The sequence below is a fragment of the Camelus dromedarius genome, chromosome 23 (assembly GCF_036321535.1).
Source record: "Camelus dromedarius isolate mCamDro1 chromosome 23, mCamDro1.pat, whole genome shotgun sequence".
In the NCBI taxonomy this organism is placed as follows: domain Eukaryota; kingdom Metazoa; phylum Chordata; class Mammalia; order Artiodactyla; family Camelidae; genus Camelus; species Camelus dromedarius.
The window spans coordinates 10,334,729-10,357,803 of record NC_087458.1 but is presented as its reverse complement, the minus strand read 5'-3'; the positions used below and the strand labels follow the sequence as shown (position 1 = coordinate 10,357,803).

The 23,075-nt window shown below is 40.3% G+C and overlaps 1 protein-coding gene across 1 annotated transcript in view; it reads left to right on the top strand.

Moving 5' to 3' along the window:
- COPA (COPI coat complex subunit alpha) overlaps positions 1-19,918 on the top strand; it is a 38,458-nt gene extending 18,540 nt beyond the window's left edge. Inside the window, exons 9-33 of the mRNA XM_031435964.2 lie at positions 410-545; positions 1,063-1,145; positions 1,618-1,768; positions 2,752-2,818; positions 3,724-3,799; positions 5,708-5,790; positions 6,507-6,646; positions 7,203-7,288; positions 7,404-7,542; positions 11,243-11,405; positions 11,508-11,654; positions 12,427-12,616; positions 12,739-12,834; positions 13,991-14,079; positions 14,271-14,394; positions 15,251-15,340; positions 15,520-15,629; positions 16,013-16,090; positions 16,253-16,321; positions 16,875-17,011; positions 17,285-17,471; positions 17,561-17,671; positions 17,985-18,146; positions 18,805-18,999; positions 19,268-19,918. Coding sequence (XP_031291824.1) covers positions 410-545; positions 1,063-1,145; positions 1,618-1,768; positions 2,752-2,818; positions 3,724-3,799; positions 5,708-5,790; positions 6,507-6,646; positions 7,203-7,288; positions 7,404-7,542; positions 11,243-11,405; positions 11,508-11,654; positions 12,427-12,616; positions 12,739-12,834; positions 13,991-14,079; positions 14,271-14,394; positions 15,251-15,340; positions 15,520-15,629; positions 16,013-16,090; positions 16,253-16,321; positions 16,875-17,011; positions 17,285-17,471; positions 17,561-17,671; positions 17,985-18,146; positions 18,805-18,999; positions 19,268-19,327 — 2,969 coding nt within the window. The 3' untranslated portion in view covers positions 19,328-19,918. The remainder of the gene's footprint in view (positions 1-409; positions 546-1,062; positions 1,146-1,617; positions 1,769-2,751; positions 2,819-3,723; positions 3,800-5,707; positions 5,791-6,506; positions 6,647-7,202; positions 7,289-7,403; positions 7,543-11,242; positions 11,406-11,507; positions 11,655-12,426; positions 12,617-12,738; positions 12,835-13,990; positions 14,080-14,270; positions 14,395-15,250; positions 15,341-15,519; positions 15,630-16,012; positions 16,091-16,252; positions 16,322-16,874; positions 17,012-17,284; positions 17,472-17,560; positions 17,672-17,984; positions 18,147-18,804; positions 19,000-19,267) is intronic.
- The last annotated feature ends 3,157 nt before the right edge of the window (positions 19,919-23,075 follow it).

Here is a 23,075-nt window from a genome sequence, read left to right as displayed (position 1 = left end):
AAAAAGTATGGGCATAATTAAAAGTAAGAATTCATTCATTCAACAGGAATTTATTGAGTACCTGCTTTGTGCTAATCAATGTTCAAGGCTCTGAAGATGCAATCACGACTAAATCAGACAAAAGTCCTGCCATATGAAGCTTCCATTTATTCCATAGTGACAAAGCAGAGTAAGGAGATAAAGAATGACAGAGTAAAGGTGTTATAATTGAAAGGAGGGTCAGAATAAAAGAACAAATACGTAAAGATTCAGTCTTAAATGAAGCAAATTGCCTTATTAGAAAGAAGTTGGTAACTTAACATTTTGTAGTAGAACGTAGCATTTGATTAGAAGATGTCATAATTCCAAATTCCAAACTTAGAGTAGTAGTAGGGAGTTGTGGTGATTTAATTCTTTTTTTGTCCTTCAGAATCAAAGGCATGGGAGGTTGATACCTGCCGGGGCCATTACAACAATGTGTCTTGTGCTGTCTTCCACCCTCGCCAGGAGTTGATCCTTAGCAATTCTGAGGACAAGAGTATCCGAGTCTGGGATATGTCGAAGCGGTAAGGGGATTGCAGTGGTGTGTGACCAGACCCAGGGGAAAGCCCCCCTTTCTCTCTTACTGTCTTTTTAAAAATTAGATTAGAATACTTCTTTTTGTTTCTCATCATCTTCAGTATATAGAAAAATCATATTTTATGAAAGCTTGAAGGGACCTAGGGATTAGCCAACATTTACAAATTTTCCACCAAATAGAAATCTGTGTGTCTTCTTTTTCTCCTTTAAATTTAAGCATGTTCTTCCGTAGCTACAGAAATAAGAAATTTTAAATGGAAGCAGTACAGTAAAAAATTATGAGTGGGGGAAATTGTAATATTAAAGTAATAAAGTCAGTTTGAAGTTTCCTCTTTCTGTTGCTTGGAGGAATTTATCATGACTATATTTAAAATGTGCAGTTTTCTGTTTTTGATTTGAGTTTTTAATTAGCATGTTGGCCCACCACTCAATACTCTTGTATTTGATAGGCTGAAGATTCCTTGGAAATTAGTATTTTTCTTTGTGTATCTTTTACTTTCCTAGGACTGGGGTTCAGACCTTCCGCAGGGACCATGATCGTTTCTGGGTCCTAGCTGCCCACCCTAACCTTAACCTCTTTGCGGCAGGTAAGGGCCATTTCTCTTTTTTTACTTTAAAGTTTGTAAGACTTGAGAGTGATTTTCCATTAGCTTTGTCTTCAGTTTGTTGTTATATGGTAGCATCTGGGGAGGGATGGAAATTACTGTAATTTCTGCTTTCAGGGAGCTCAGTGTATAGTGGGGGAGATATACCTAAACAGTTACTGTGGGGTGATAAGTGCTATGACAGAGGTTTGTACAGAGCCATTAGGAGAGCACAGAGGAGGGCTTCTATAAATGTGGCAGTATGATAGAGTGAGTACTGAGAAAGGATTTATAGATGTTTATTTGAATAAAGATTCCAAGCATTATGAGAAGTTAGTCAAACAAAGGATCCATTTGGGTGCCTTAACTTTGTTTTTAACCTATGTATAGAGTCCTTATCTTCGTTTGTCTCCTGTTTCCAGTTTTTTTTCTTGCTTACAGCTAATTCTTTACTCCCTTTTTCCTTGTGCCTTAGGTCATGATGGTGGCATGATTGTATTTAAACTGGAACGAGAACGGCCAGCCTATGCTGTTCACGGCAACATGCTACATTACGTCAAGGACCGATTCTTACGTCAGTTGGATTTCAACAGCTCCAAAGATGTAGCTGTGATGCAGCTGCGGAGGTAAATCAGACTTGTTTCTTCCTTGCAAACTATCTCATCTGTTACCATGATATACAATACCCACAAACTGGACTTTTGTTCTTTTAACAACACTTTGGATCTCATCTCCTATCACAGATAGAATCCTCATTGGCTGAGCCTACTCAGTTTAAACCCCAGGAGCATAGTGGCAAGGAGGTGGGCATGAGGTGAATGGGAGTTCCTCTGTTGAGAATGCTAGAGACCCTGTGGAGAGGAAGTCATACTGCCACAGTTTGCCAGGTGTCTTGCAAACCAGAGAAAGTTTCTTGGTTGAGAGTAGCTCAACTTGGTGACAAATCACTTTGCCTTTATTTGGCATTTTTTTTCTCTAACTCTTCCTTGGTTTTCAGCAAAATGCACACAACTCTAAATCAGAATATATGTCTCTGGAAACTCTTTTAACTCTGAAGATATAATAACCTCTGGGGTGCCTGGCAAAAGGAACTATCCTCTTGGAAAGCCAGCTGCATCAGCATGCTGAAACATTCATGGTGGCAAACTTTGGCATGAGGGTTTGATAACTACCCTCCAGCATCACTACTATAAAAAGATGGGTTTATATTAACACTCCAAGGGACAGGAGAATATAGCCAGAGACAAATCACATCATGTTACTCTGTCATGTCCACTGCAATTATGTGTAGGAATTTGTACCCAAGAATAACCAATCTCCCCCAGTATAGTGAGTGCTAACCATACCTTCTGTTGAATAATTTGACTTGTACTAGGGTTTGCTGTTTTAAAACTGTTCGCTCAAAGCTGAAATAGGGAAGTCCCTAAGCCTTAAAGGAAGGAGGAAAATAGATGCAGCATTCACTTACTTTTATTCCTGGTTATAGAAGTGATGAATATATGCGTAAAGATTGGACAAATAGGAGCTGTAGGAGTAATTCCTTTCTTCCTGCTATCCTTATGCCTCTTTGCTAAGTTCTTTTTTTTTTTTTTTTAATATATGTCTCTAGTGGTTCCAAGTTTCCAGTGTTCAACATGTCCTACAATCCAGCAGAAAATGCAGTCCTGCTGTGTACAGTAAGTAACCCTCCTAGGATCTCCTCAATTTCCCATGAATCTCTTTCTCATGCCCTTAGAGGGTCTCCAGTGGCTTCTCAGAAACTATTTAATGATCATTTTGAGAGAGCCAAAACAGTAAACAGAGATGTAGGTTTCAGTTGTCATAAAAATGTTAAGGATTTGTGTACTTATACCTTTCATTAAGGCTAACAACTTCTGAACTTAATGGAGCATCAAAATGAATGACCCAAATCACTAACGTGATTTTGAGAGAATGTTTGCAAAGGAGATGCTTACCTTGATCCCTCCATTTGAGTGACAGTAGTAGAGCTGATTTTGAGAGGGGTTCCTTTCAGTAGTGTTGCCTTCAGGGTCATCAAGTAGCCTTCATTTCTTGCCCTACAATTTAAAAAGAAAAAAAGAAATGACATTCTAATTTTAGTGCCCTGGTTGCCAAGTCAAAAGAATGAAAACCTGTCTTTCCCCATATGACTTCTGGTGTCAGATCCCAGTCCTTTTTCTATATCTAGCAGTCCCTTATTTTCCTCCTGGAAATTTTCTTTAATGTCTTTTTTTTCCCCTTCCTTCCAACAGACTTAAGGTGATGAGTGTATTCAGGTGGGGCATTGGAATATTAGGGTGTTAGTCTGTGAATTTGTGGACTAGAGAGCAGTCTTTGCTTTCATTCAAAAGACATCTACATCTTTGGAAGAAAAAAGAAAAAATGACATGAATGTTGAATTCTTTGGCAATAAACCTTATAATTTTTAGCTATAGAAACATTCAAATACCGTCTGAGTGAAGGGTGGAAAAAAGTATAGTTTCAGGTTGCTGTCTGTGGAATGGTACTATTTTCTACGTCAGAATAGACTGATATCTTGGGTGTTCTTACTAACAATTTAATTTCTCCGTTTTCTCCACAGAGAGCCAGCAATTTAGAGAATAGTACCTATGACTTGTACACTATCCCCAAGGATGCCGACTCCCAGAATCCTGATGGTAGGCATTCCCTTTGTCTCTGCTCCTAGCTCTCCTCACCCAAACCATCACTCCTCCTCAAGTTTTTCACATTCCATCCCCAGGCCATGGCCGTATCATTCATGTCTGTTGGCAGGTGCCGCTGACAATTGCATCAGAGGCGACCATGGTGTGAAATATTCATGTTCCTCCTCCATTTTATTACTCCAGCTAGATATATATATTTTATAATTTGGTTATTAGAAACTCTCCATTTTCTCTTTCAGCACAGCATGTTATCCTGGTTTATTGTCAGATGATATGACTTTCACCCCGGTAGTTTCATTTATTTAAAAATGTGGTTCCAATCTTGCAGTGTCTCACCCTGGGACTAGGGATTTATGCTCTCCCATCCATATCCAGATCCGATTTGCTTCCTTTTGCATGTCAAAAAGATGAGGCTGTTAACAGCCCCACACCCACCAGGGATCCCAGGATCCAGCTGAGTCCCCTGCCTACCTCTTCCATCACTACCATCTCCCTTGTTATGTCCTTACTATTAGAACTTGCTGACAAAACATTCTCAGAATATATTTGAGTCTCGCTTATATTCCTTTCAGTTCACCACCTCTAGTGGGTTTGTAGGTCAGAGGTTTATTTCTCAGTCCCCACCCTTACTAGCAAACTTTCATGATATTTTAGACCCCACCAATAGGTTGAGAAATATTTTGCTAGCTCTGTCCCTACTGTGGGTGACACTGTGTCATTATTGCTACTAATATGACTCACTCTCTTTTAAGTGTGACCATGGTTAGAAGAGAGAAAACCAATATGCTTTTGGTATCTATAAATCAAGTCTCCCCTGTAAATTAATCAGTCGAGCCATTTCTGACCAAATTTTGTCATTTGGTCCCTGCTTACCCATCCTCTTGCTTCTTTTCTCCATCTGTTTACAATTAATAGAGTCTAAAGTATCTTAGTTTTATTACCACTTTTATTTCCTCTTCTCCATCTTTTGAGGGTGATAATAATTAGTAAAGGAATAAAGGTGCAGCCCAATGATAGGAAGCATAGAGGAAGAGAAAGAGTAAAAGCTTGGATAGTGTAGTTCTCTGGCCCCTGGGAAATGGAAGTGTTGGTTGTGATAATAATTTTTTAGATTGCCTGACACCCTGGTTGTCAGAGAAGTACAAAGCAATGCTGACCAACACATTCTATCCAGTTTCCTGCTAATGCTAATAGATAAAAGAGTATTTCATTTCATCTTTTTGTGTATCACCTTTGAAGTTTCCCAGAGTGTGGAATGCCCAGTCAGAATTCTAATTAGCCAGTGAAATGTTTGGGAATTGAAAAACATTTTGTAACTTTCTTCCTGGTATTAAGAATGATTGATTGACATTTATGGAGCAACAGCTTGGTGCTAAATACTTCCCAGCATAGAGCTGCCTGTCAAGATTTAGTTGGGAGCGCTTTGCCCCACCCTGCTCTACTAGGGGGTCTGCATTTGCATGTTAAAAGCAGCAGAGCAGCTGTGTCCTGGAGAGGAGGCTCTGTCTCCACTCCAGCTTGTTGAGATAGCAGGTCCTAGACACTCACAGGCTGCTAACTATGTGCCGCAGCTTGGCCAGTGAGGCCCTGCTCGTTAGCTTGATGGAGTGTGCTGTCTCCCAAGATGGGCGGTCCTTCTGCCAGTATATAGTGTTGGCTGAAATGCAGTCACTTGGCCTAGAGAAAAGAGGCTTGGCAAGGGTGGAGGCTGGAGTTTGGAGGGGAACTAGTGAGGAAAAGTCACTGACAATAGCCTCAGGTTATGGCTGAATTAGTTAGGAAGCAGCTGAACTGGCAAAGCCAATATGGCAGCCAGCAAGACTGGCAGCTTCATGGCACCTGACTCTGTCACCTGCCAGTAGCTTACCACATGCTTCTGCCCTTTGGTTTTGTTCTTCTCAGCTCCTGAAGGGAAACGATCCTCAGGCCTGACAGCTGTTTGGGTTGCTCGAAATCGGTTTGCTGTCCTAGATCGGATGCATTCGGTGAGTTAAGACTAAAAGGGAAGTTAATTTGCGGAGTGTGGCGACAGGGGCCTATGTATCGCAGAATAAAGAGCATTTTTTCCTTACTGTCTCCTGGGCGCTGTGATCCTCGTATATTGATTGGCTCTACCTCGATCTTTAGCCCTCCTCCAAACCCCTTGGGGAAAGAAGGCCTTAAAATCAATTTGATTGGGTCAATGATCACTGTGGCTCTGGGCTTAAGAACCAATATAAAATCACTCTTACAACATTGTAAAATGACTATAACTCAATAAAAAAATGTTTAAAAAAAATCACTCTTGACAACACAGGAGTCAAAGTACATCAAATTTGAAGTAGGTGGGGTAGATCCCCTTCCTTATCGTACTACCTCCATTGGTACTTAAAATGTAATGGATGCTAAAAAAGATAAGCAAAACTCTCAAGAAAATATTTAACAAAAGTTTAAGCCCCGTAAACGCTGTTTCCTCTCTCTTGTTGATTGAGGAATTCAGACTTTAGTTGGACTTCTCAGGGTATTTCAATTGAAAAAATAAAATAAAGAGCTGTCAAGACTGTTGGACAGGATCTTAGTTGGAGTGGTCTGCATAGAGTGGTGATTGACCTGGACAGACAGGAAAAAAATACTTCGTTTATCAAAGCTGAGGAACATCGTGAGCTGTCATCATCTTACATACACATACTTCTCTTAACTCCACCTTTTATACTCATTTCAGCTTCTGATCAAGAATCTGAAGAATGAGATCACCAAAAAAGTACAGGTGCCCAACTGTGATGAGATCTTTTACGCTGGCACAGGCAACCTCCTGCTTCGAGACGCAGAATCCATCACACTCTTTGATGTACAGCAGAAGCGGTAACATGTCAGATGCCCTGACGCAGACAGGCAAATAGTGGGGGGGAGGGGACATCTTTAACGGGACCTTTTTTTTCCCCACGTGAGTTTGCTCTGTGGCTTGGCCACTTCTTACTATAACTCCCAAGACTCTTTCTAGCCACTTTTTTCCTCTGTGATCACTCTCCATTCTGTACATATACACTAACACTACAACAAGGGGCTTGTTTATTTGTTTTTAGAGCATTTATCTGAGCAAAGAATGCTCTTGGGACTTAGAATGGTAGGGACACAGAAATGAATAACAAAGTTCCTATACTTAAAGGAGCTTACAGTCCAGTGGGAAAGCAGACGTACCTAAATCCCAAATAATGCATGGGAATGAGGGGCAGGGAGAGGATAGTACGCAATGTGAGCCAAAATGCTTAAGTCATTGAACTGTGATACAGAAAATATTTATTTGGTATTATTTTAAGAAATTGGGGTTTACATTAATTTGGAGAGGAAAAGGAGGTAGGTCATAACCTGGGACGGGGAATCAGATCCACCCACATTTGCCCTTCTCTCTCTATCCCAGGACTCTGGCTTCTGTGAAGATTTCCAAGGTGAAATATGTTATCTGGTCAGCAGACATGTCCCATGTAGCACTACTGGCCAAACATGGTAAGTCTTTATTATATCCACCCTGATTTAGAGACCAGCCCCTCCCTCCCTATCCCTGCCAGTCTACTTCACTCACCCTGTCCAGCAGAGCACTCATGTCCTTTGCCTCTTACAGCCATTGTGATCTGTAACCGCAAACTGGAGGCACTATGTAACATTCATGAGAACATTCGTGTCAAGAGTGGGGCCTGGGATGAGAGTGGGGTATTTATCTATACCACAAGCAACCACATCAAATATGCTGTCACCACTGGGTAAGTTAATTATCTGAGATACAGAATGAGAGAAGGTGGCTTCTTGAAATCACTGTCCTGTCTCAGGAGATAGAACTGAAGTCCTCCTTGAACTGTCTTCATGGAAAAACTTTGTATGGCATATATGTGCTAGGGGCATCAGAACATTCTTTTTTCAGCTCCTTTAAAATTGTGCAATATGACACAAATACAGAAATTTACATAGATTATAAATATATGGAATCGCAAATAGTTGTATAGTGAGCATCTGTGTAACTGCCACCGAAGTCAAGAAATAGAACAGTTCTGACACCCCAGAAGTCCTTTGCCATGTGGTCCCTGTTGATCACAACTCCCCTCTCTTCCCCACCCAAAGATAACATTCATTTCTTCCTTGCTTTTCTTTGCAATTTTACCACCCAGTGTGTCTTAAAATAATGATTTAATTTTGCCTGGTTTTGAACTTCATATAAGTTAAATCATGCTGAATATATTATTTCATATTTTGCTTATTTTGCTCAGTATATTGTTTGTAAGATTCATCCATGTTTGTTTATTTTCATTGTTGTATAATATTATATTATATGAATATACCACAGTTTATCAGTTCTATTCTAGAGATAGTTGGGTGATTTCTAGGTTTTGGCTATTATGAACAATGTTCTTTTAAACTTTCTTTTTACGTGTATTCTGGTCCATATGCACATACTTTTCTCTGGGTGTCTACCCAGAGCAGAATTGCTGGATCATAAAGCTTGCTTATCTTCACATTTGCTAGATAATGTGAAAAACTGCTTTTCAAAGTGGTTTTACCAATTTGCGTGCCCATCAGCATTGTATGAAAGTTTCCTTGCTTGTTATCCTGGCCCAAACTTGCTTTTGTCACTTATTTTTATCTGGTGGGTATGGCTGTATCTCATTGTAATTTTAGTTTGCTATTCTGTGTTTCCCAATGAGACTGGATGACTTTTTATTTAGCCTCCCATCAGGACTTCCTCTTCTATGAATTCTGTTCAAGTCTTTTATTCATTTTTTTAATGAGTTATCTTTGTTCTTTCGTAGTTCTTTATATATTTGAATATCAGTCTTTAGTCAGGGCTGTGTGTTGCAAGTATTAATATTTCCTCTCATTCTATAGTATTTTTTGAGTCTCTTTTGATATCCTTTAATGAACAGAGGTTCTTAATTTAATACAGTTGAATTTATGAATCTTATCCTTTATAGATATCAAGTTTTATGTCCTATTTAAGAAATCTTTATTGACTCCAAGATCATCAAGATATTCTTTTATATTCTCTTATAGTTTTGCCTTTATCTCAGCCTATAATCTACTTGAAGTTGATTTTTGTGTGTGGTGTGAGATATAGTAGGCTCAGTTTCACTTTTGCCATCAGGGCACTGGGATAGTTGTCCCAACATCAATTTGTTGTTTAAAAAACCAGCCTTTCCCCATGTTCTGCAGAGCCATCTTGTCATATATAAATCATGTTTACAAAAATGCGAGGATCTGTTTTCTGTGGTCTTTTGTCCATCTCCAATCTAATTCTACCCTGTCTTAAGTACTATAGTTTTGTAAGTCTTTACCTCTGGTAAAGCAAGTTCACAAATCCTTCCCTCTTTGTTTCATTATTATCTTTTCAAGTTATTAGGCTATTTTCAAACTAATTTTGCCTTAAGGCAAATTTTCGAATAATTTTTTGCCTTAAAAAAAGTATAAATTTTAGAATCAGCTTGTGAGATTCCATGCAAAATTAAAAAAACAAAACAAAACCCTACTGTGATTTCAGTTGGGATTACATTGAATCTATCTGTGATTTGGGGCATAATCATCATTTTTGCAATATTAAATTTCCTAATTTGTGAACATGGTATAGTAGCTTTTCATTTTTTTTAGGTCTTTTGAAACATCTTTCAATAAAGTTTTATAATTTCCTCCATAGAGATCTTGCATTTTCTTTGGTTAGAGTTATTCTTAGACACTTGATAGTTTTTAATGTTATTTATAAATGGATAGTATCTATTTAAACATTTAAGTTTCTAATTTTTGCTGTTATTTAGAAATACAGTTAAGTTTTTAAATGATCTTATTTCACAGACGTGCTAGACTCTTAATAATTCTATTAATTTATTTGGATTTTCTTTACAAATATTCATAGCATCTGTGGCTAATGACAATTTTGTTTCTTTTTTCCAGCACTTACATTTTTATATGTTTTTCTTGTCTTAGTGTGCTGACCAGGATCTCCAGCACAATGTTAAATAAACATGGTGATAGCAAACTTTCTTGTCTTGTTTCCAGTTCACAGGGTGACCTTTCAGTAAGCTTGCTGTAGCTTTTTTTATAGATACCCTTTATCTATTGAATTTCTTTGCTATGTCTCAAATGAATTTTGAATTTTATTAAACACATTTTCTGCATGTCTTGAGGTAGTTATGCAGTTTTCCTCCTTTTGTTGCTTAATGTAGTGAATTAAATGGATTCTTTTTTACATGTTAGACCAACATTGTATTCCTGATACAAATCTAGCTTGATCATGATGTTTCAGCCTTTTCAAATATTGCCACTTTCAGTTTGCTAATATTTTGTTTAGGATTTTTCTTTCTGGCCTTGTCAGGTTTTGGTATTGAAGTTGTGCTTATTTTATAAAATAAGCAAAATTATATACTTTCTTCTGTTCTCTCAGTGAGTTTACATAGGATTAAAATTAATTCTTTGAATTAGGTTGAATTTGCCAGTGGAGTCATCCAGGCCTGAGGCCTTCTTTGTAGGATTTGAAAATCTGATTTGGTTAATTTTATGTGACAATTATAGGACTATAGGGGTTTTCTATTTCTTTTTAGTCAAGTTTAGTAAATTTTACTTTTCTGGGAATTTGATCATTTTAAAAAAGTTTATGCATATCCTCATTCTGTAAAATCTGCAGTGATACACCTCCTTTCTCATTCCTGTTACTGCCATTTTCTCTTTTTTCCCTTAATTAGCCTCATGAGGGGTTTATCAGCTTTTTCCTTTATTGAACTTCTCTGTTGTATTTTTGTTTCCTATTTCTTAATTTCTACTACTGGCTTTATTATTTCCTTCTAAGTACATTCTTTGTTTTAACTTTTAAAAGAATAATAAAATTTTTGAGATGGATGCTTGTTAGTTTTTAGTCTTTCTCAATATCATTCACACAGAGTTCATTAATTTTCAGTACTTCTTCTAATATAGTATATGCACTTAATGCTAAAAATTATCCGAGTGTTGTGTTAGCTATACCCATAAGTTTTAATTTGTAAACTTTTCGTTTTCATTCAGCTTAAAATATATGCTTTGCATTATTTTTTTGTGTGCCAGAAGTCTCCACATCTTCCTCTCTTCTACTTCACTTATAGCTTAGAAGGAAGGATTTAACTGTTCATAGAGGCCTAGTGATTATATATCAGAACTTAAGATTTAACTTTTAGATCTGGTTCTGATAGCTATATTTGTTAGAGCCTAGAAAGATCATACCGTCTGCCCCATCTTTTCCTGCTTCATACAAGAGAATAAAATAAGTAAATCTGACATTTAATTCTGCTCTTTTTTGAATCACTTCCCATCTATACTATTGTTCAAATGCCACTTGACAAAAGGGTAATGAGAAAATAAAAGGCTGTGTCCTAGGCTTGTTTCATTTCTTTACAGGCTGAATTCCAACCCCCACCACTTGCTGAAAGTTGTGCTCTCTCTTATTCTTAGAGACTACGGGATCATCCGAACTCTAGATTTACCCATCTATGTCACACGGGTGAAAGGCAACAATGTATATTGCCTAGACAGGGAGTGCCGTCCTCGGGTGCTCACCATTGATCCCACGGAATTCAAGTTCAAGTTGGCCCTGATCAACAGAAAATACGACGAGGTATGAAATGAAGAAGCATACTAGTAGTATTGAAAGGGGTAGCGCTCCTTTTTTCCTATAAGTGATCTCTGTTTCCTGCCCTACTTCACCCCAAATGTCTAGGTACTACACATGGTGAGGAATGCCAAACTAGTAGGCCAGTCTATCATTGCTTATCTCCAGAAGAAGGGATATCCTGAAGTGGCACTGCATTTTGTCAAGGATGAGAAGACTCGCTTTAGTCTGGCACTGGAGTGTGGAAACATTGAGGTAAGAAAAATATGGTCTTAAGCCCCATATCATTGTAGAGAAGGTGAGAGGGTTAGGGTGGCACTGGGAAGACATTGTTCTGGGCTTGCTTCTTCAGCCAGTATAATGGGATTTAGGATCTTTTTAGTTGTTAGATTGAGCCATCTTCCTGTTGGTATTTGCCTGACTCTATTGTTTCCTGTCTCTGCCTCCCCCACAGCATTTCCACTGTTGTTGTCATTCTGAGTCTGAATTCAGTAACTTTTAGAACAGAAGCAAGATAGCATGGAATTTGAAAGATCTCATTATTTCCTTGACATTTGACTTGCTGACTGGCTGCTTAGTTGAAGGATACTTATGTAATGTTAAGGCCTAGAGTCTACAGGCATTATTTTTAAATGGAAAGAGGGCTTAGGATAATTGACTTTCCAGTTCTGGACTTCTTTATTTTTTATTACTTCAAGGAGTTCCTGTGGCTCTTCAAACCTGGCAATAAGGTAGCTGAGCAAGAATTGGCCTATAGAATCAGCAACTGCTGGAAGATGATTTTGTTGTAAAAGTAAATTTCTGAGGAGAAGAATAATATGATGTATTTCTTCTATCCATGGATCCAAAAGGATCCTATTTGTTGATGGAATTTTCAATGAATTAGACTGAAAGCAAAGCTCGGAGGATTAAAAGTATCTAGAGTTCCTTGGGAGATATATTTAGAGATAGTTATTTTATCTGTAGTCCCTGGTTTTGAGTCATGGTAACCTCCAGCTTGTTAACTCTGACCCTGGGGATTCTTTAGATTGCTCTGGAAGCAGCCAAAGCACTGGATGACAAAAACTGCTGGGAAAAGTTGGGAGAAGTGGCTCTGCTACAGGGGAACCACCAGATTGTGGAAATGTGTTATCAGCGCACCAAAAACTTTGACAAACTTTCCTTCTTATACCTAATCACTGGCAACCTAGAGAAACTTCGCAAGATGATGAAGATTGGTAAGACCTCAGAAACTGAGGGTGGGAAGAGGGGTTCTTGGGGGAAGGAAGAAGGCAAATAGAAGCAAGAGAGAACTTAAGAGAGAAGACCTAACTTGGGGTCTCTTGTTGACTTGGTGCAGCTGAGATCCGAAAGGACATGAGTGGCCATTATCAGAATGCTCTATACTTGGGAGACGTGTCAGAGCGGGTGCGGATCCTGAAGAACTGTGGGCAGAGTGAGTATCCAGCATTCAACAACTCCTCTGGGGCCTTAGGAAGCATTTTCTCTTTGTGGTGAGTTATTCATGAATAGCGGTGAGGGATTTCCCTTCGTTGCACATTTTTTCAGAAGAGATAGCATGCTCCTACCATGTGCAGAAGACTTTCTTCAAAGCCAAATAGAGGAAATACAGTCTCATTATGCACTCTTAGGAAAATAGTCAATCTCATGGGGGAAATAGGTTTTAAAATGTCATAGAGCAGATACCTAGTAAGTGTAATTGGTTGGATGCCATTAGAATTTTATTCTTTTACTTCAGGTGTGGAGGTTTCACTCATTTACTTATTCATTTTATATTTAAGGGATATTTTTTGAGAACCCACCATATACTGAGCATTACAGTCGCACTTGAGTTACGTTAGGGAATAAGAAAGGTGAAAGATGTGGTTTGGACCCAGTGCTAGCAGTGAAGGGGTGAGCAGTGGTCAGATTTGGCTTTTTTTTTAAAGGTTGAAACAACATAACTTGTGGAAGGACTGGATAGGGGATGTGAAAGAGAGGAGTCAGGGATGATTTCAAGGTTCTTGTTAACACTAGTGGTATAGATCTTAAGGATAAGCAACTGACTTCATTATTTATTACTGTATAACAAATGACCCCAAAACTTAATAGTTTAAAACAACAAACATTGATGATCTCAGTTTGTGGCATGACTTAGCTGGGTCCCTCTGGCTTAGTGTCTCTCATGAGGCTGCAATCAGGGTGTTGGCCAAGGCTGGCTGCAGACATCTCAAGGCTCAGGCGGGGGAGGATCTACTCCCACGTTCAGTATGTAGCGATGGGGCGTCCTCGAGTCCTCACTGGCTATTAGTTTTCTGCCAGGTAGGCTTTTCCATAAGGCCAGTTCACAGTATGGCAATTGGTTTCCCTTAGGGTAAGTGAGGGTACCCAAGGTGGATGCCACAGTCTTTATATCATAATCTCTGAAGTACCATCCTGTCACTTCTCCCACATACTGTTCATTAGAAGCGAGTCAGTAAGTCCAGCCCACACTTAAGGGAAGGGGATCATGCAAGTACTTGACTACTAGGAGGCAGGACGTCTTGGAGCTGCCTGTCACGGCAGTATTCACTTGGAAACACACCTATACCAAAAAGCTGTTTTCTCCACAGAGTCACTGGCATATCTCACAGCTGCTACCCATGGCTTAGATGAGGAAGCTGAGAGCCTGAAGGAGACATTTGACCCAGAGAAGGAGACAGTGAGTATTTACATAAGTGTCTATGATAACAGGATTAACTCTAAGATCTTGGGATGATTTAAACCTGTTTAAATGTCACTCTCCCACAAGTTACCGGGAGAGGCAGAGAAACAAATGAGATCAAAGGAGGCTCCATAACCTTTCCTACATGATTCCTGAGAGCTGTTTGCTTTTATCCTTCTACCTTTCAGATCCCAGACATTGATCCTAATGCCAAGCTGCTTCAGCCGCCTGCACCTATCATGCCGTTGGATACCAACTGGCCCTTATTGACTGTGTCCAAAGGGTTCTTTGAAGGCTCTATGGCCAGCAAGGGTAAGTGCCCACTTCTCCCATAGTGTTTTGTTGTGTGCTTGTTTAGTGAGGAACTGTCCTAGAGAGTACTGTTAGCTCTTCTGTCTTTTTGGTCTAAGCCTTTTTGTGTAAAGCCTCATGGAGCACTGAAATGCCAGTCAGAGTTAAGGGTACAGTCTTTTAAAAATTAAATGAAAGCATTGTGAGATCATTAAAATTTGGAAATGGTTGGGGAGGGAGAAATGTCTCTTAGTCCATGCCTCTAACAACCACTGTTAACATTTTGGTGTATTTCCTTAGGTTTTACCATACATGTAGTCATGCTGTCCATTCTGTACTTTATCATTCATGACACACAATCTTAAGATACAAACTCAGCTACCTCAAATACTGGCTACCACACCCACTCTTGTCCTCCTCCTGACTTTTTATGTATGTTTACTAGTTCATTTCTCCCTACTAAAAGCCTTAACAGACCCTTGAGCATTTTGTACCCAGCCTTGCTTTTTCCTCCATCTCTTCTCATTTAGCCTTTGTCTTCATGTCCTGTATACACTGAAGTGGTGGTAACTTAGCAAAGATCTCAGCAAGAAATTGTAAGAGTTAGCACCAAGGCTGGTTAGTAAAAAATTGCTTAAGAGGAAGTTTTTGGTAGCAGGAAGGCCAGTTGTTTCCATCTCTCTTCTGTTCCCTCTCTTGGTGAAATGCTACTGCAAGTTAGCATAACATATAAACCACAAAAATGAATAATAAACCAAAGGTGTAAGTGGACAGAACCTTGGGACCTGTTTGTGTAAGGGTGCAGCTTGCCTGCAGAGGAGGCCATAGCTCAGACTTAGCAGCTATACCAGCTCCTTTCTGTTCCTTCCCTCTGTAGGGAAGGGAGGAGCACTGGCTGCTGACATTGACATTGACACTGTTGGTACTGAGGGCTGGGGAGAGGATGCGGAGCTGCAGCTGGATGAAGGTAAGAATGCTGTTCTTGGACTGTTCTGGGTAGATGGGCTCCCTGGATTGGGACTGGGTTGTGGGGCAGTTCTGCAGGGTTCTGGACCGTGAGGCCAACAAGGATCCCAACATTTTGCTTCTCTTGGCTAAAATTGTGTCACTTCACAAATCTATTTTGAGCCTGGATTTTCCCTACAGATGGATTTGTGGAAGCTACAGAAGGTTTGGGGGATGATGCTCTTGGCAAGGGACAAGAAGAAGGAGGTGGCTGGGATGTGGAAGAAGATCTGGAGCTCCCTCCTGAGCTGGTATGTGGAATTCTCACCCTTGAAAGGTTCTCTCCATTTCTCCTTGTGGAAGCCAGTGGCCTTATGGCCTCCCCAACCCCTGTCCTGAGATCCTTAAAAGGGTGGGGGATCTGGATCATCCTAATCCAATGTTTATCTCCCATTTGAAAGACAGAAGAATAAAATAATTAGGGTTGTGCCAGTGGCAGCTTATGAAAAGGCAGCAAGCTTTTAAGTCTGATTTGGAGCTTTTGGTATATTGTTTTGTTACTGATGAAGCTGTTCCTGTTTTGAGTCTTCTTCCACAGCAGAGGCTGGGAATGAGGTACGGGTTGTGTTTAGATTTATCAGTATACAGTGCTTGCATGGCTAAAAACATGACTCACTTTTTGTTCTTCCCCTAGGATCTACCCCCTGGGGCAGCTGGTGGGGCTGAGGATGGGTTCTTTGTGCCCCCCACCAAGGGAACCAGCCCAACTCAGGTAAGCAGGGAAATGGAGCCCTGTACAGAGGATGAGTGTTTCTGAGCTGGCTGTGCTTGACTAATGTGTAAAGAATATCGCTATCTTTCTATCACAGAGTGAGATCGTTTGGGAAGAGAAAGGGCAAAATTTACTTGTCTTGGATTTTCCATTTCTTGTTAGATCTGGTGCAATAACTCTCAGCTTCCAGTCGATCACATCTTGGCAGGCTCTTTTGAAACAGCCATGCGGGTAAGTCTCAAACTAACCTTGGCTCTTGTTGAGTGTGCCTTGCCCAGGGCCCCAGGGAGACTGTTGACTCGTCTTAACTAAAGGGAAATTATTATACTCACCAGGGCAGAAGTGTATATTTATCATGGAAGCCCTTGGTCTTGCGTAAGGAAACTTGCCTCATAAGGCCTTCCTCTTACCTGGTTTCCATTTGGCTTAGTAATCTCTTAAGGTGGATTCTTCCAGCCATCTTCCACCCATTTATAGCCTTTCTGATTCACATCAGTGAAGTCAACACCCCTTCACAAGCAGGTGTATGGTTTGAACACTAAGCTATGTGTTATAATAATAACAATAATAACCGCAGCTGCAACAACCGATAACATTCAGTGTTGACTGAGTGCCAGGCACTGTCATAAATGCTTTATGGGTATTATTAAATGAGGTAGATCCTATAATTAAATAGTTTACTGATGAGGAAACAACTACAGAGACGTTAAGTACCTTGCCCAAGGTTTAAAGTGTCAGGGCCAAAATCCTTATGTTTTTTTCCTCTTGTGCCCTTGTGTTCCAGCTCCTTCATGACCAAGTAGGGGTAACCCAGTTTGGCCCCTACAAGCAACTGTTCCTGCAGACCTATGCCCGAGGCCGTACCACCTATCAGGCTCTGCCCTGCCTGCCCTCCATGTATGGCTACCCTAATCGCAATTGGTAAGGCCTCTTGCTCCTGGCTTCTGTCTGTTCCAACTTGGGGTAGATATTTCAGATGGTAGTCTCAGGGGCAGTCAAAATTGTCCCAGAGTTGAGGTTTCCTAGTGGAAAAGATCTTTGGCTTGCCACTCTGTGAGGTTTGGTTTACACCTGCTGCATCCTGTTCCCTAGCTTCTTTCACAGTAGGATGTTGTGATCATGTTGCCAGAAAAAGAAGTTGAGTCCTAGTGAGCTCCTGATCATCCTGTCTTCTTCCTGCTTTTCTCTTTCCAGGAAAGATGCAGGGCTGAAGAATGGTGTGCCAGCTGTGGGCCTGAAGCTTAATGACCTCATCCAGCGACTGCAACTGTGCTACCAGCTCACCACAGTTGGCAAGTTTGAGGAGGCTGTGGAAAAATTCCGTTCCATTTTGCTCAGTGTGCCACTTCTTGTTGTGGACAATAAACAGGAGATTGCGGAGGTAAGAGTGGTTGAGCTGCTTGTCCTAGTGCCGGGCACCCCCACATTGTTGCCTCTGTCCCGTGACCTTCTTTTGCACCTTCTCTCCAGGCCCAGCAGCTCATCACCATTTGCCGTGAGTACATTGTGGGTTTGTCCATGGAGATAGAAAGGAAGAAGCTGCCCAAAGACACTCTAGAACAGCAGAAGCGCATCTGTGAGGTAAGACCTCTGGGCCTCTGAGTGGTACAGAGGCATCTTCCCCTTCCCCTTCTGTTAGGTCTGAACTCTTTAGGTCTCAGTTTGTGGAGTAAGAGAACTTTGGGCCCATTTCTATGAGGAGAGGATGTATTTCTCCACCCTCCTTCTTCATACCCATCAGACCTCCATACCCAGGAGGCAGAAGACTTCTCTGCTTTTCGCCAGTCCTATTTTTATTTGGTTGTTTTGTTTTTAATGCATGTGTGACAGCTTTTAAATGTCCTATCCCAGCTTTAGCATCAGCCTGGCATGTGTTCCTCTTTCTGTCCACCAGATGGCAGCCTACTTCACCCACTCAAACCTGCAGCCAGTGCACATGATTCTGGTGCTGCGTACAGCCCTCAACCTCTTCTTCAAGCTCAAGAACTTTAAGACCGCTGCCACCTTTGCTCGGCGACTGTTGGAACTTGGGCCCAAACCAGAGGTGGCTCAACAGGTAGATGGAAACTCCTTCAGTGAGCATAGGGGAACCAGATCTGCTCTTACATGGAGGGAGTCAAAGACAAAGGTCCTTGCATCTGGAACAAAGCGCTGTATAACATTAAGCAACAGAAAGAGCCAACAAAATGCCATCCTCTGTTTGTTTACTGGCATCGGGGCCTCCTTTTGTTCCTGGAAACTGAACTAGTAACTTACTTACACATGGCACCTGTTGAGAGTGACCAGCAACCTCGAATAGCTCCACTGTACCTGAAAATAACCCCAGTCCTGGTCTTAGGATCTAGATATCCCCTTACCACCACTACTAGCCTCCCTATACATGCCCCATTACTTGTGTTCTCCAGCAGCATTCTATTTGGGCAGTGAAAGCCAGTTTTAACCCTTTCAGGCTTAACCCTGAGAATTCCCAGACTTAGCGGAGGAGTATGGGTCTAGATCCACGGAGCCACTTCGGGACAGAGAAGGAGAAAGCCTGGTAGAACAGGAGTGGCGATTGTTATCCCTTCACATGCGACCTGTACAAAGGACATACTATGTATTCACTCAGTACAATTGCATCTTGCATCAAAGAAACCACTAAGCCATGGTGATGAGATCATTTGAGATGTTCAGCTTTCAGTCCTGTTAAAGAAAATACTCCTTCCTTCCCTTAGACCCGTAAAATCCTGTCTGCCTGTGAGAAGAACCCCACAGATGCCTACCAACTCAATTACGACATGCACAACCCTTTTGACATCTGCGCTGCATCTTATCGGCCCATTTACCGTGGAAAGCCAGTGGAGAAATGTCCACTCAGCGGAGCCTGCTATTCCCCTGAGTTCAGGGGTCAAATCTGCAAGGTCACCACAGTAAGTACTGTCCTTGAGAAATCCATCTAGAATACTGAGGGAAGGGGAAAGAGAAAGAAGCATGTTGGTCCTTGTTGTCACCTGTACTTCCCCTTGCTCCTTGAGGCAGTGATAGTGGAGAAAGCTAGAGCTTCTCCCCACCACTCTTTACCAGTCAGTAACAGTAACAGAGCACTGTACTGTGCTCACTGAGGAGCAGAGAAAGTAGGCTTTTCTAGGCTTCTCACACTCACAAATCCCTGACTTTTTCCTGTTTCTTCTTCCACAGGTGACAGAGATTGGCAAAGATGTGATTGGTTTAAGGATCAGTCCTCTGCAGTTTCGCTAAGGCCCCCTTTGTGTGTGCAGGGTCAGTCACCATATTTTCCCCCAGAGAGTTAGTCTTCCTCACCTATCCTTCATATTATTGATGTTTAGCTCTCCTGCCCTAAAACCTAATGTCCCTTTCTCTCCGTCTATGGATAAATGTCAGAATGTCAAAACTTGACCTTTTTTGCCTCTAAAGACCTCTCATCTTCTCAAGGTGACTGTAGTTGTGGTCACAATTGGCCTTGCCTTTCCAGCTTAGATCTTTCAAGGAAGAAATGATAAATGTTTGTGATGAATATTTGTGTAGTAAATTCCTTCAGTATTTATCCTTTCCCTCCCTACCACCTTTGTGTCCTTTTTCTAGAAAGGAGCAAGATACAATAAATAAGATAGCACCTTTCACTCAGTCATAGCAAGCTCTTAACCATCCCCATTTTCCTTGGGCATTTAAACTCCTAGACAGATATCCTCTGTGTGCCCAGAAACTTAAAGTCTGAGAAGAAACTAGGTGGTTTTCCAGAGATGCACATCACTTTTTATTGATTTGTTCTTTTCAGTGATTTTTCATGTATTTTGTTTCTCATACTAAATAAAGTAAATTTCTACAAGAGTTTTGTGGCTTGCCGTCTGTCTCCTGGACACTCTCATGTTCCTGCTTATTCCATGTAGCTGCCCCATCAGAACAGTTATGTTTTCTTCAGTAATTATTTTTAATTGCAAAAGTAATAAACATCAGTTGTGTTTTTTCAGAAGTACGTATTTTCCATAGGATATAATAAACTGTTGTGAGAATGGTAGAAAGCAAGTAGTTCCCCTATTCCATTACTGACTGAAGACTTCCATCTGTTGCTACTTGTAGCCAATATTCATTGCACCTCCCATGTACCTGGTACTGTGTTCTGGTTCTGTTAATGATATATATATACATGATTAATTAGTAAGTTGTATGTTATTATTATAGTGCAATTATTATAGTGGCAATACATTTTTTAAAGTACTTAAAATATGTACTTTTTTCATTTTAAATTCCTGTTTTCAATAAGCAATACATTCATACAGTTCAGAAATCAGTAAATGTAAAAAGCTATACTGTAATGTCTTTCTCCCACCCCTTTTCTCAGCCACCCAGTTCCTATTGTCTTCCCCAAAACAGGTAACTGCCATTGTTGACTTCTTTAAATCCTGCCAGAGATTTTCTTATGTATATACAAGCAGATTTGTTCTTCCCTATCCTTGTTATACCTAAATTGAAGCATTCTATTTTATGATTTTGCATCATGATAGTTACATCATTTTACACATTCTAGAGATTTTTCCATATCAGTATATTAGAGACCTTCACTCTTTTTTTTACTTCTCTGCATATGTATCATTGTATGATTTAATATAAATTATTTAAGTAATTCTCAATTGAATCATCTTATTGATGGCTATTTGCATTATTTCCAATTTTTGGCTATTATAAACAGTGCTGCAATGAACAACTTGAATATATATTGTACAGGTGGGGAAAGTGTGTCTAAAAGATGAACTCCTGGAAGTTTAATTCCTGCATCAGAGTGCAGGCCGTTGTATCTTTTTAGCTTTAAAAGATGCTTTCTTGAACATAGTATCTCCAAATTAAGCCTGCATTCTCAAAAATTTGCATACTACTTTGATAATACTTTCTCAAGTTATAAACATTCTTTCTGTAACCATAGGCAAGTTGGTGATAAATTTTGGCAAAAGCTTTTTGTAAATTTAAAAGTTAAATTATAAAATTAACTTTTCATATAAGCAGACATTGTTTTGAACTGAAGGATATGAAAAAAGTGGACAATCCTCCTGAAGTTTATGTAGTTGGGGAAAAAAAATGGATAAATGTGAAATAATTGTGAATACCAGGCAAGAATTTGAAGTTGGCTAATAACCAGTGGAGAGCCATTAAGTCCTTAAGTGAGAGAATGATACAAAGAAAATGCTGTACAATACTGTTTTGCAACAGTGTTCACTATACATGAAAGGCATGAATTGAGTAAATACTGAAATGAGGTGTTAGGTGTATCAATAATAAAGCAAGTTTTAAAAATAGTGCAGAAGACTTAGTGCTCATGCTTATTTTCAACTCCATTGTAATACTCTCAATTACCACCTGGTATTTTCCTTATTAACATGCTTATTTTACTGTATTAATGTAAAGCCAATTGAAATACCTATAATATATGCCTGATATAACTATAGTCATGTTAGAGATACACATGTAAGCAGTCTAGAGTTGAATGAGAGAGTTAGCCTGGCATAGATACTAGATGATGGGGAAAAAGAACTTAATAAGGGAAAGATTTGATTTTAGAAGTTTAGAATTGGAAATGATCTTAGAGTCCCAAATTACTTACATCTTTGTAGTATGAGGACTAGAGTGTTGAAAGATTTTGAACAAAGCGATTTAGTGACAACTGGGACTGGAATTTAGGTCTTCTGACTTCCAGTGTTTTCTCCCAAATCACAGTACTTGTGTTTGAAAGAGCACAGTAGGTTTTGTACAGGTGTCATCTTAAAAGTCTGTACTCTATATGTATGTCAAGAAGACTAAGTACCTAATCTGGTGTTTGACACAGTGTTAGAAGCGTGTGTTCAGAAAGCTAAGGATGAAAGTCATGCAGTGACTTTTTTCATTTAGATGTGATTTCTCCTTCTAAACTTTATGGCACTTTACCCTTATTTTAAGACACTTACTTTGTGCCATATTTACATGTGTCTGCCTAATCCTACCTCCAGCCTAATCCCCAGTCAGCTACCGTACAGCAAGGGCTGGACCTGATGTCTCTCTCTATCCTCCACTGTGCCCAGCACAGGATCTTAGACAACAGTAGATGCCTTCTAAATGCTAAGGTAGGTTTGTGTGTCTGAGGCAGTTGATGCATTCTGACAGATCTGAATAGGAGAACAATTCCAGAGGAGGGAAGGGACGTCTGGAGTTGTTTTTATTTGAGACTCCCCCCCAACTTCACTCGATTGAGTTCTGTAGAGAGAAAAGGAGACCAGAGGAAGCAAATCTATTACTACTACATTCCAATTGCTCTCTTGCTTAGTCCAAGGTCCAAGAGTCACTTTTTCTGCCTGATTTAACTAACATTGAGTTTTAACTGAGTTATTGGCATAATGTCCCTTAGTCTGACTGTTCTAATGAGGAATAGGAAATGAGAGATATCCATTAGATTCTGCAGAGGAGCATACCTCATTAGGGACTGGGAGAGCAAAGAGCAGCCAATGAGTGCCTACTAAGTTTTAGGCCCTAGCCTATGAGGCAACAGAGGAAAGCCCTTGCCCTCATGGTGCTTAAATTGGAGGGAGACGGTAAAGATAAGCAAAATATATAGTATGTCAGTGTTAAGTGCTGAGAAAAATGGAGAAGGAAAGTGGTTAGGAAATGTATATGTATGCGTGTTAGAGGGCTTGAGTGTGCTATAACTGTCTTACTGATTACACAAGCATAGGTTCTGTTGTTTGCAGGCAGTTTGTCCCAATTTGCACCCACAGCTCAGGAAGAAATAATGAAAGACCCACTTTCCTAGGTAATGTAGGCAGTTGAAAGGAACGAGGCCAGGCCAGTAAGAAACCTGGCAGAAGATAACAGTAAGCTCCCCTCTGTTAGTTCAACGTTCCCAGGGAAAGACGAAAACGACAACAAAGCTTCCTGTCCCTTTAAAAATGGCGGCTCCGCACGGGCCACAATACCATTGGTTGCAGGAGGTAGAAGGGGCCGGGACGGAGGGGCGGGGCGCGCG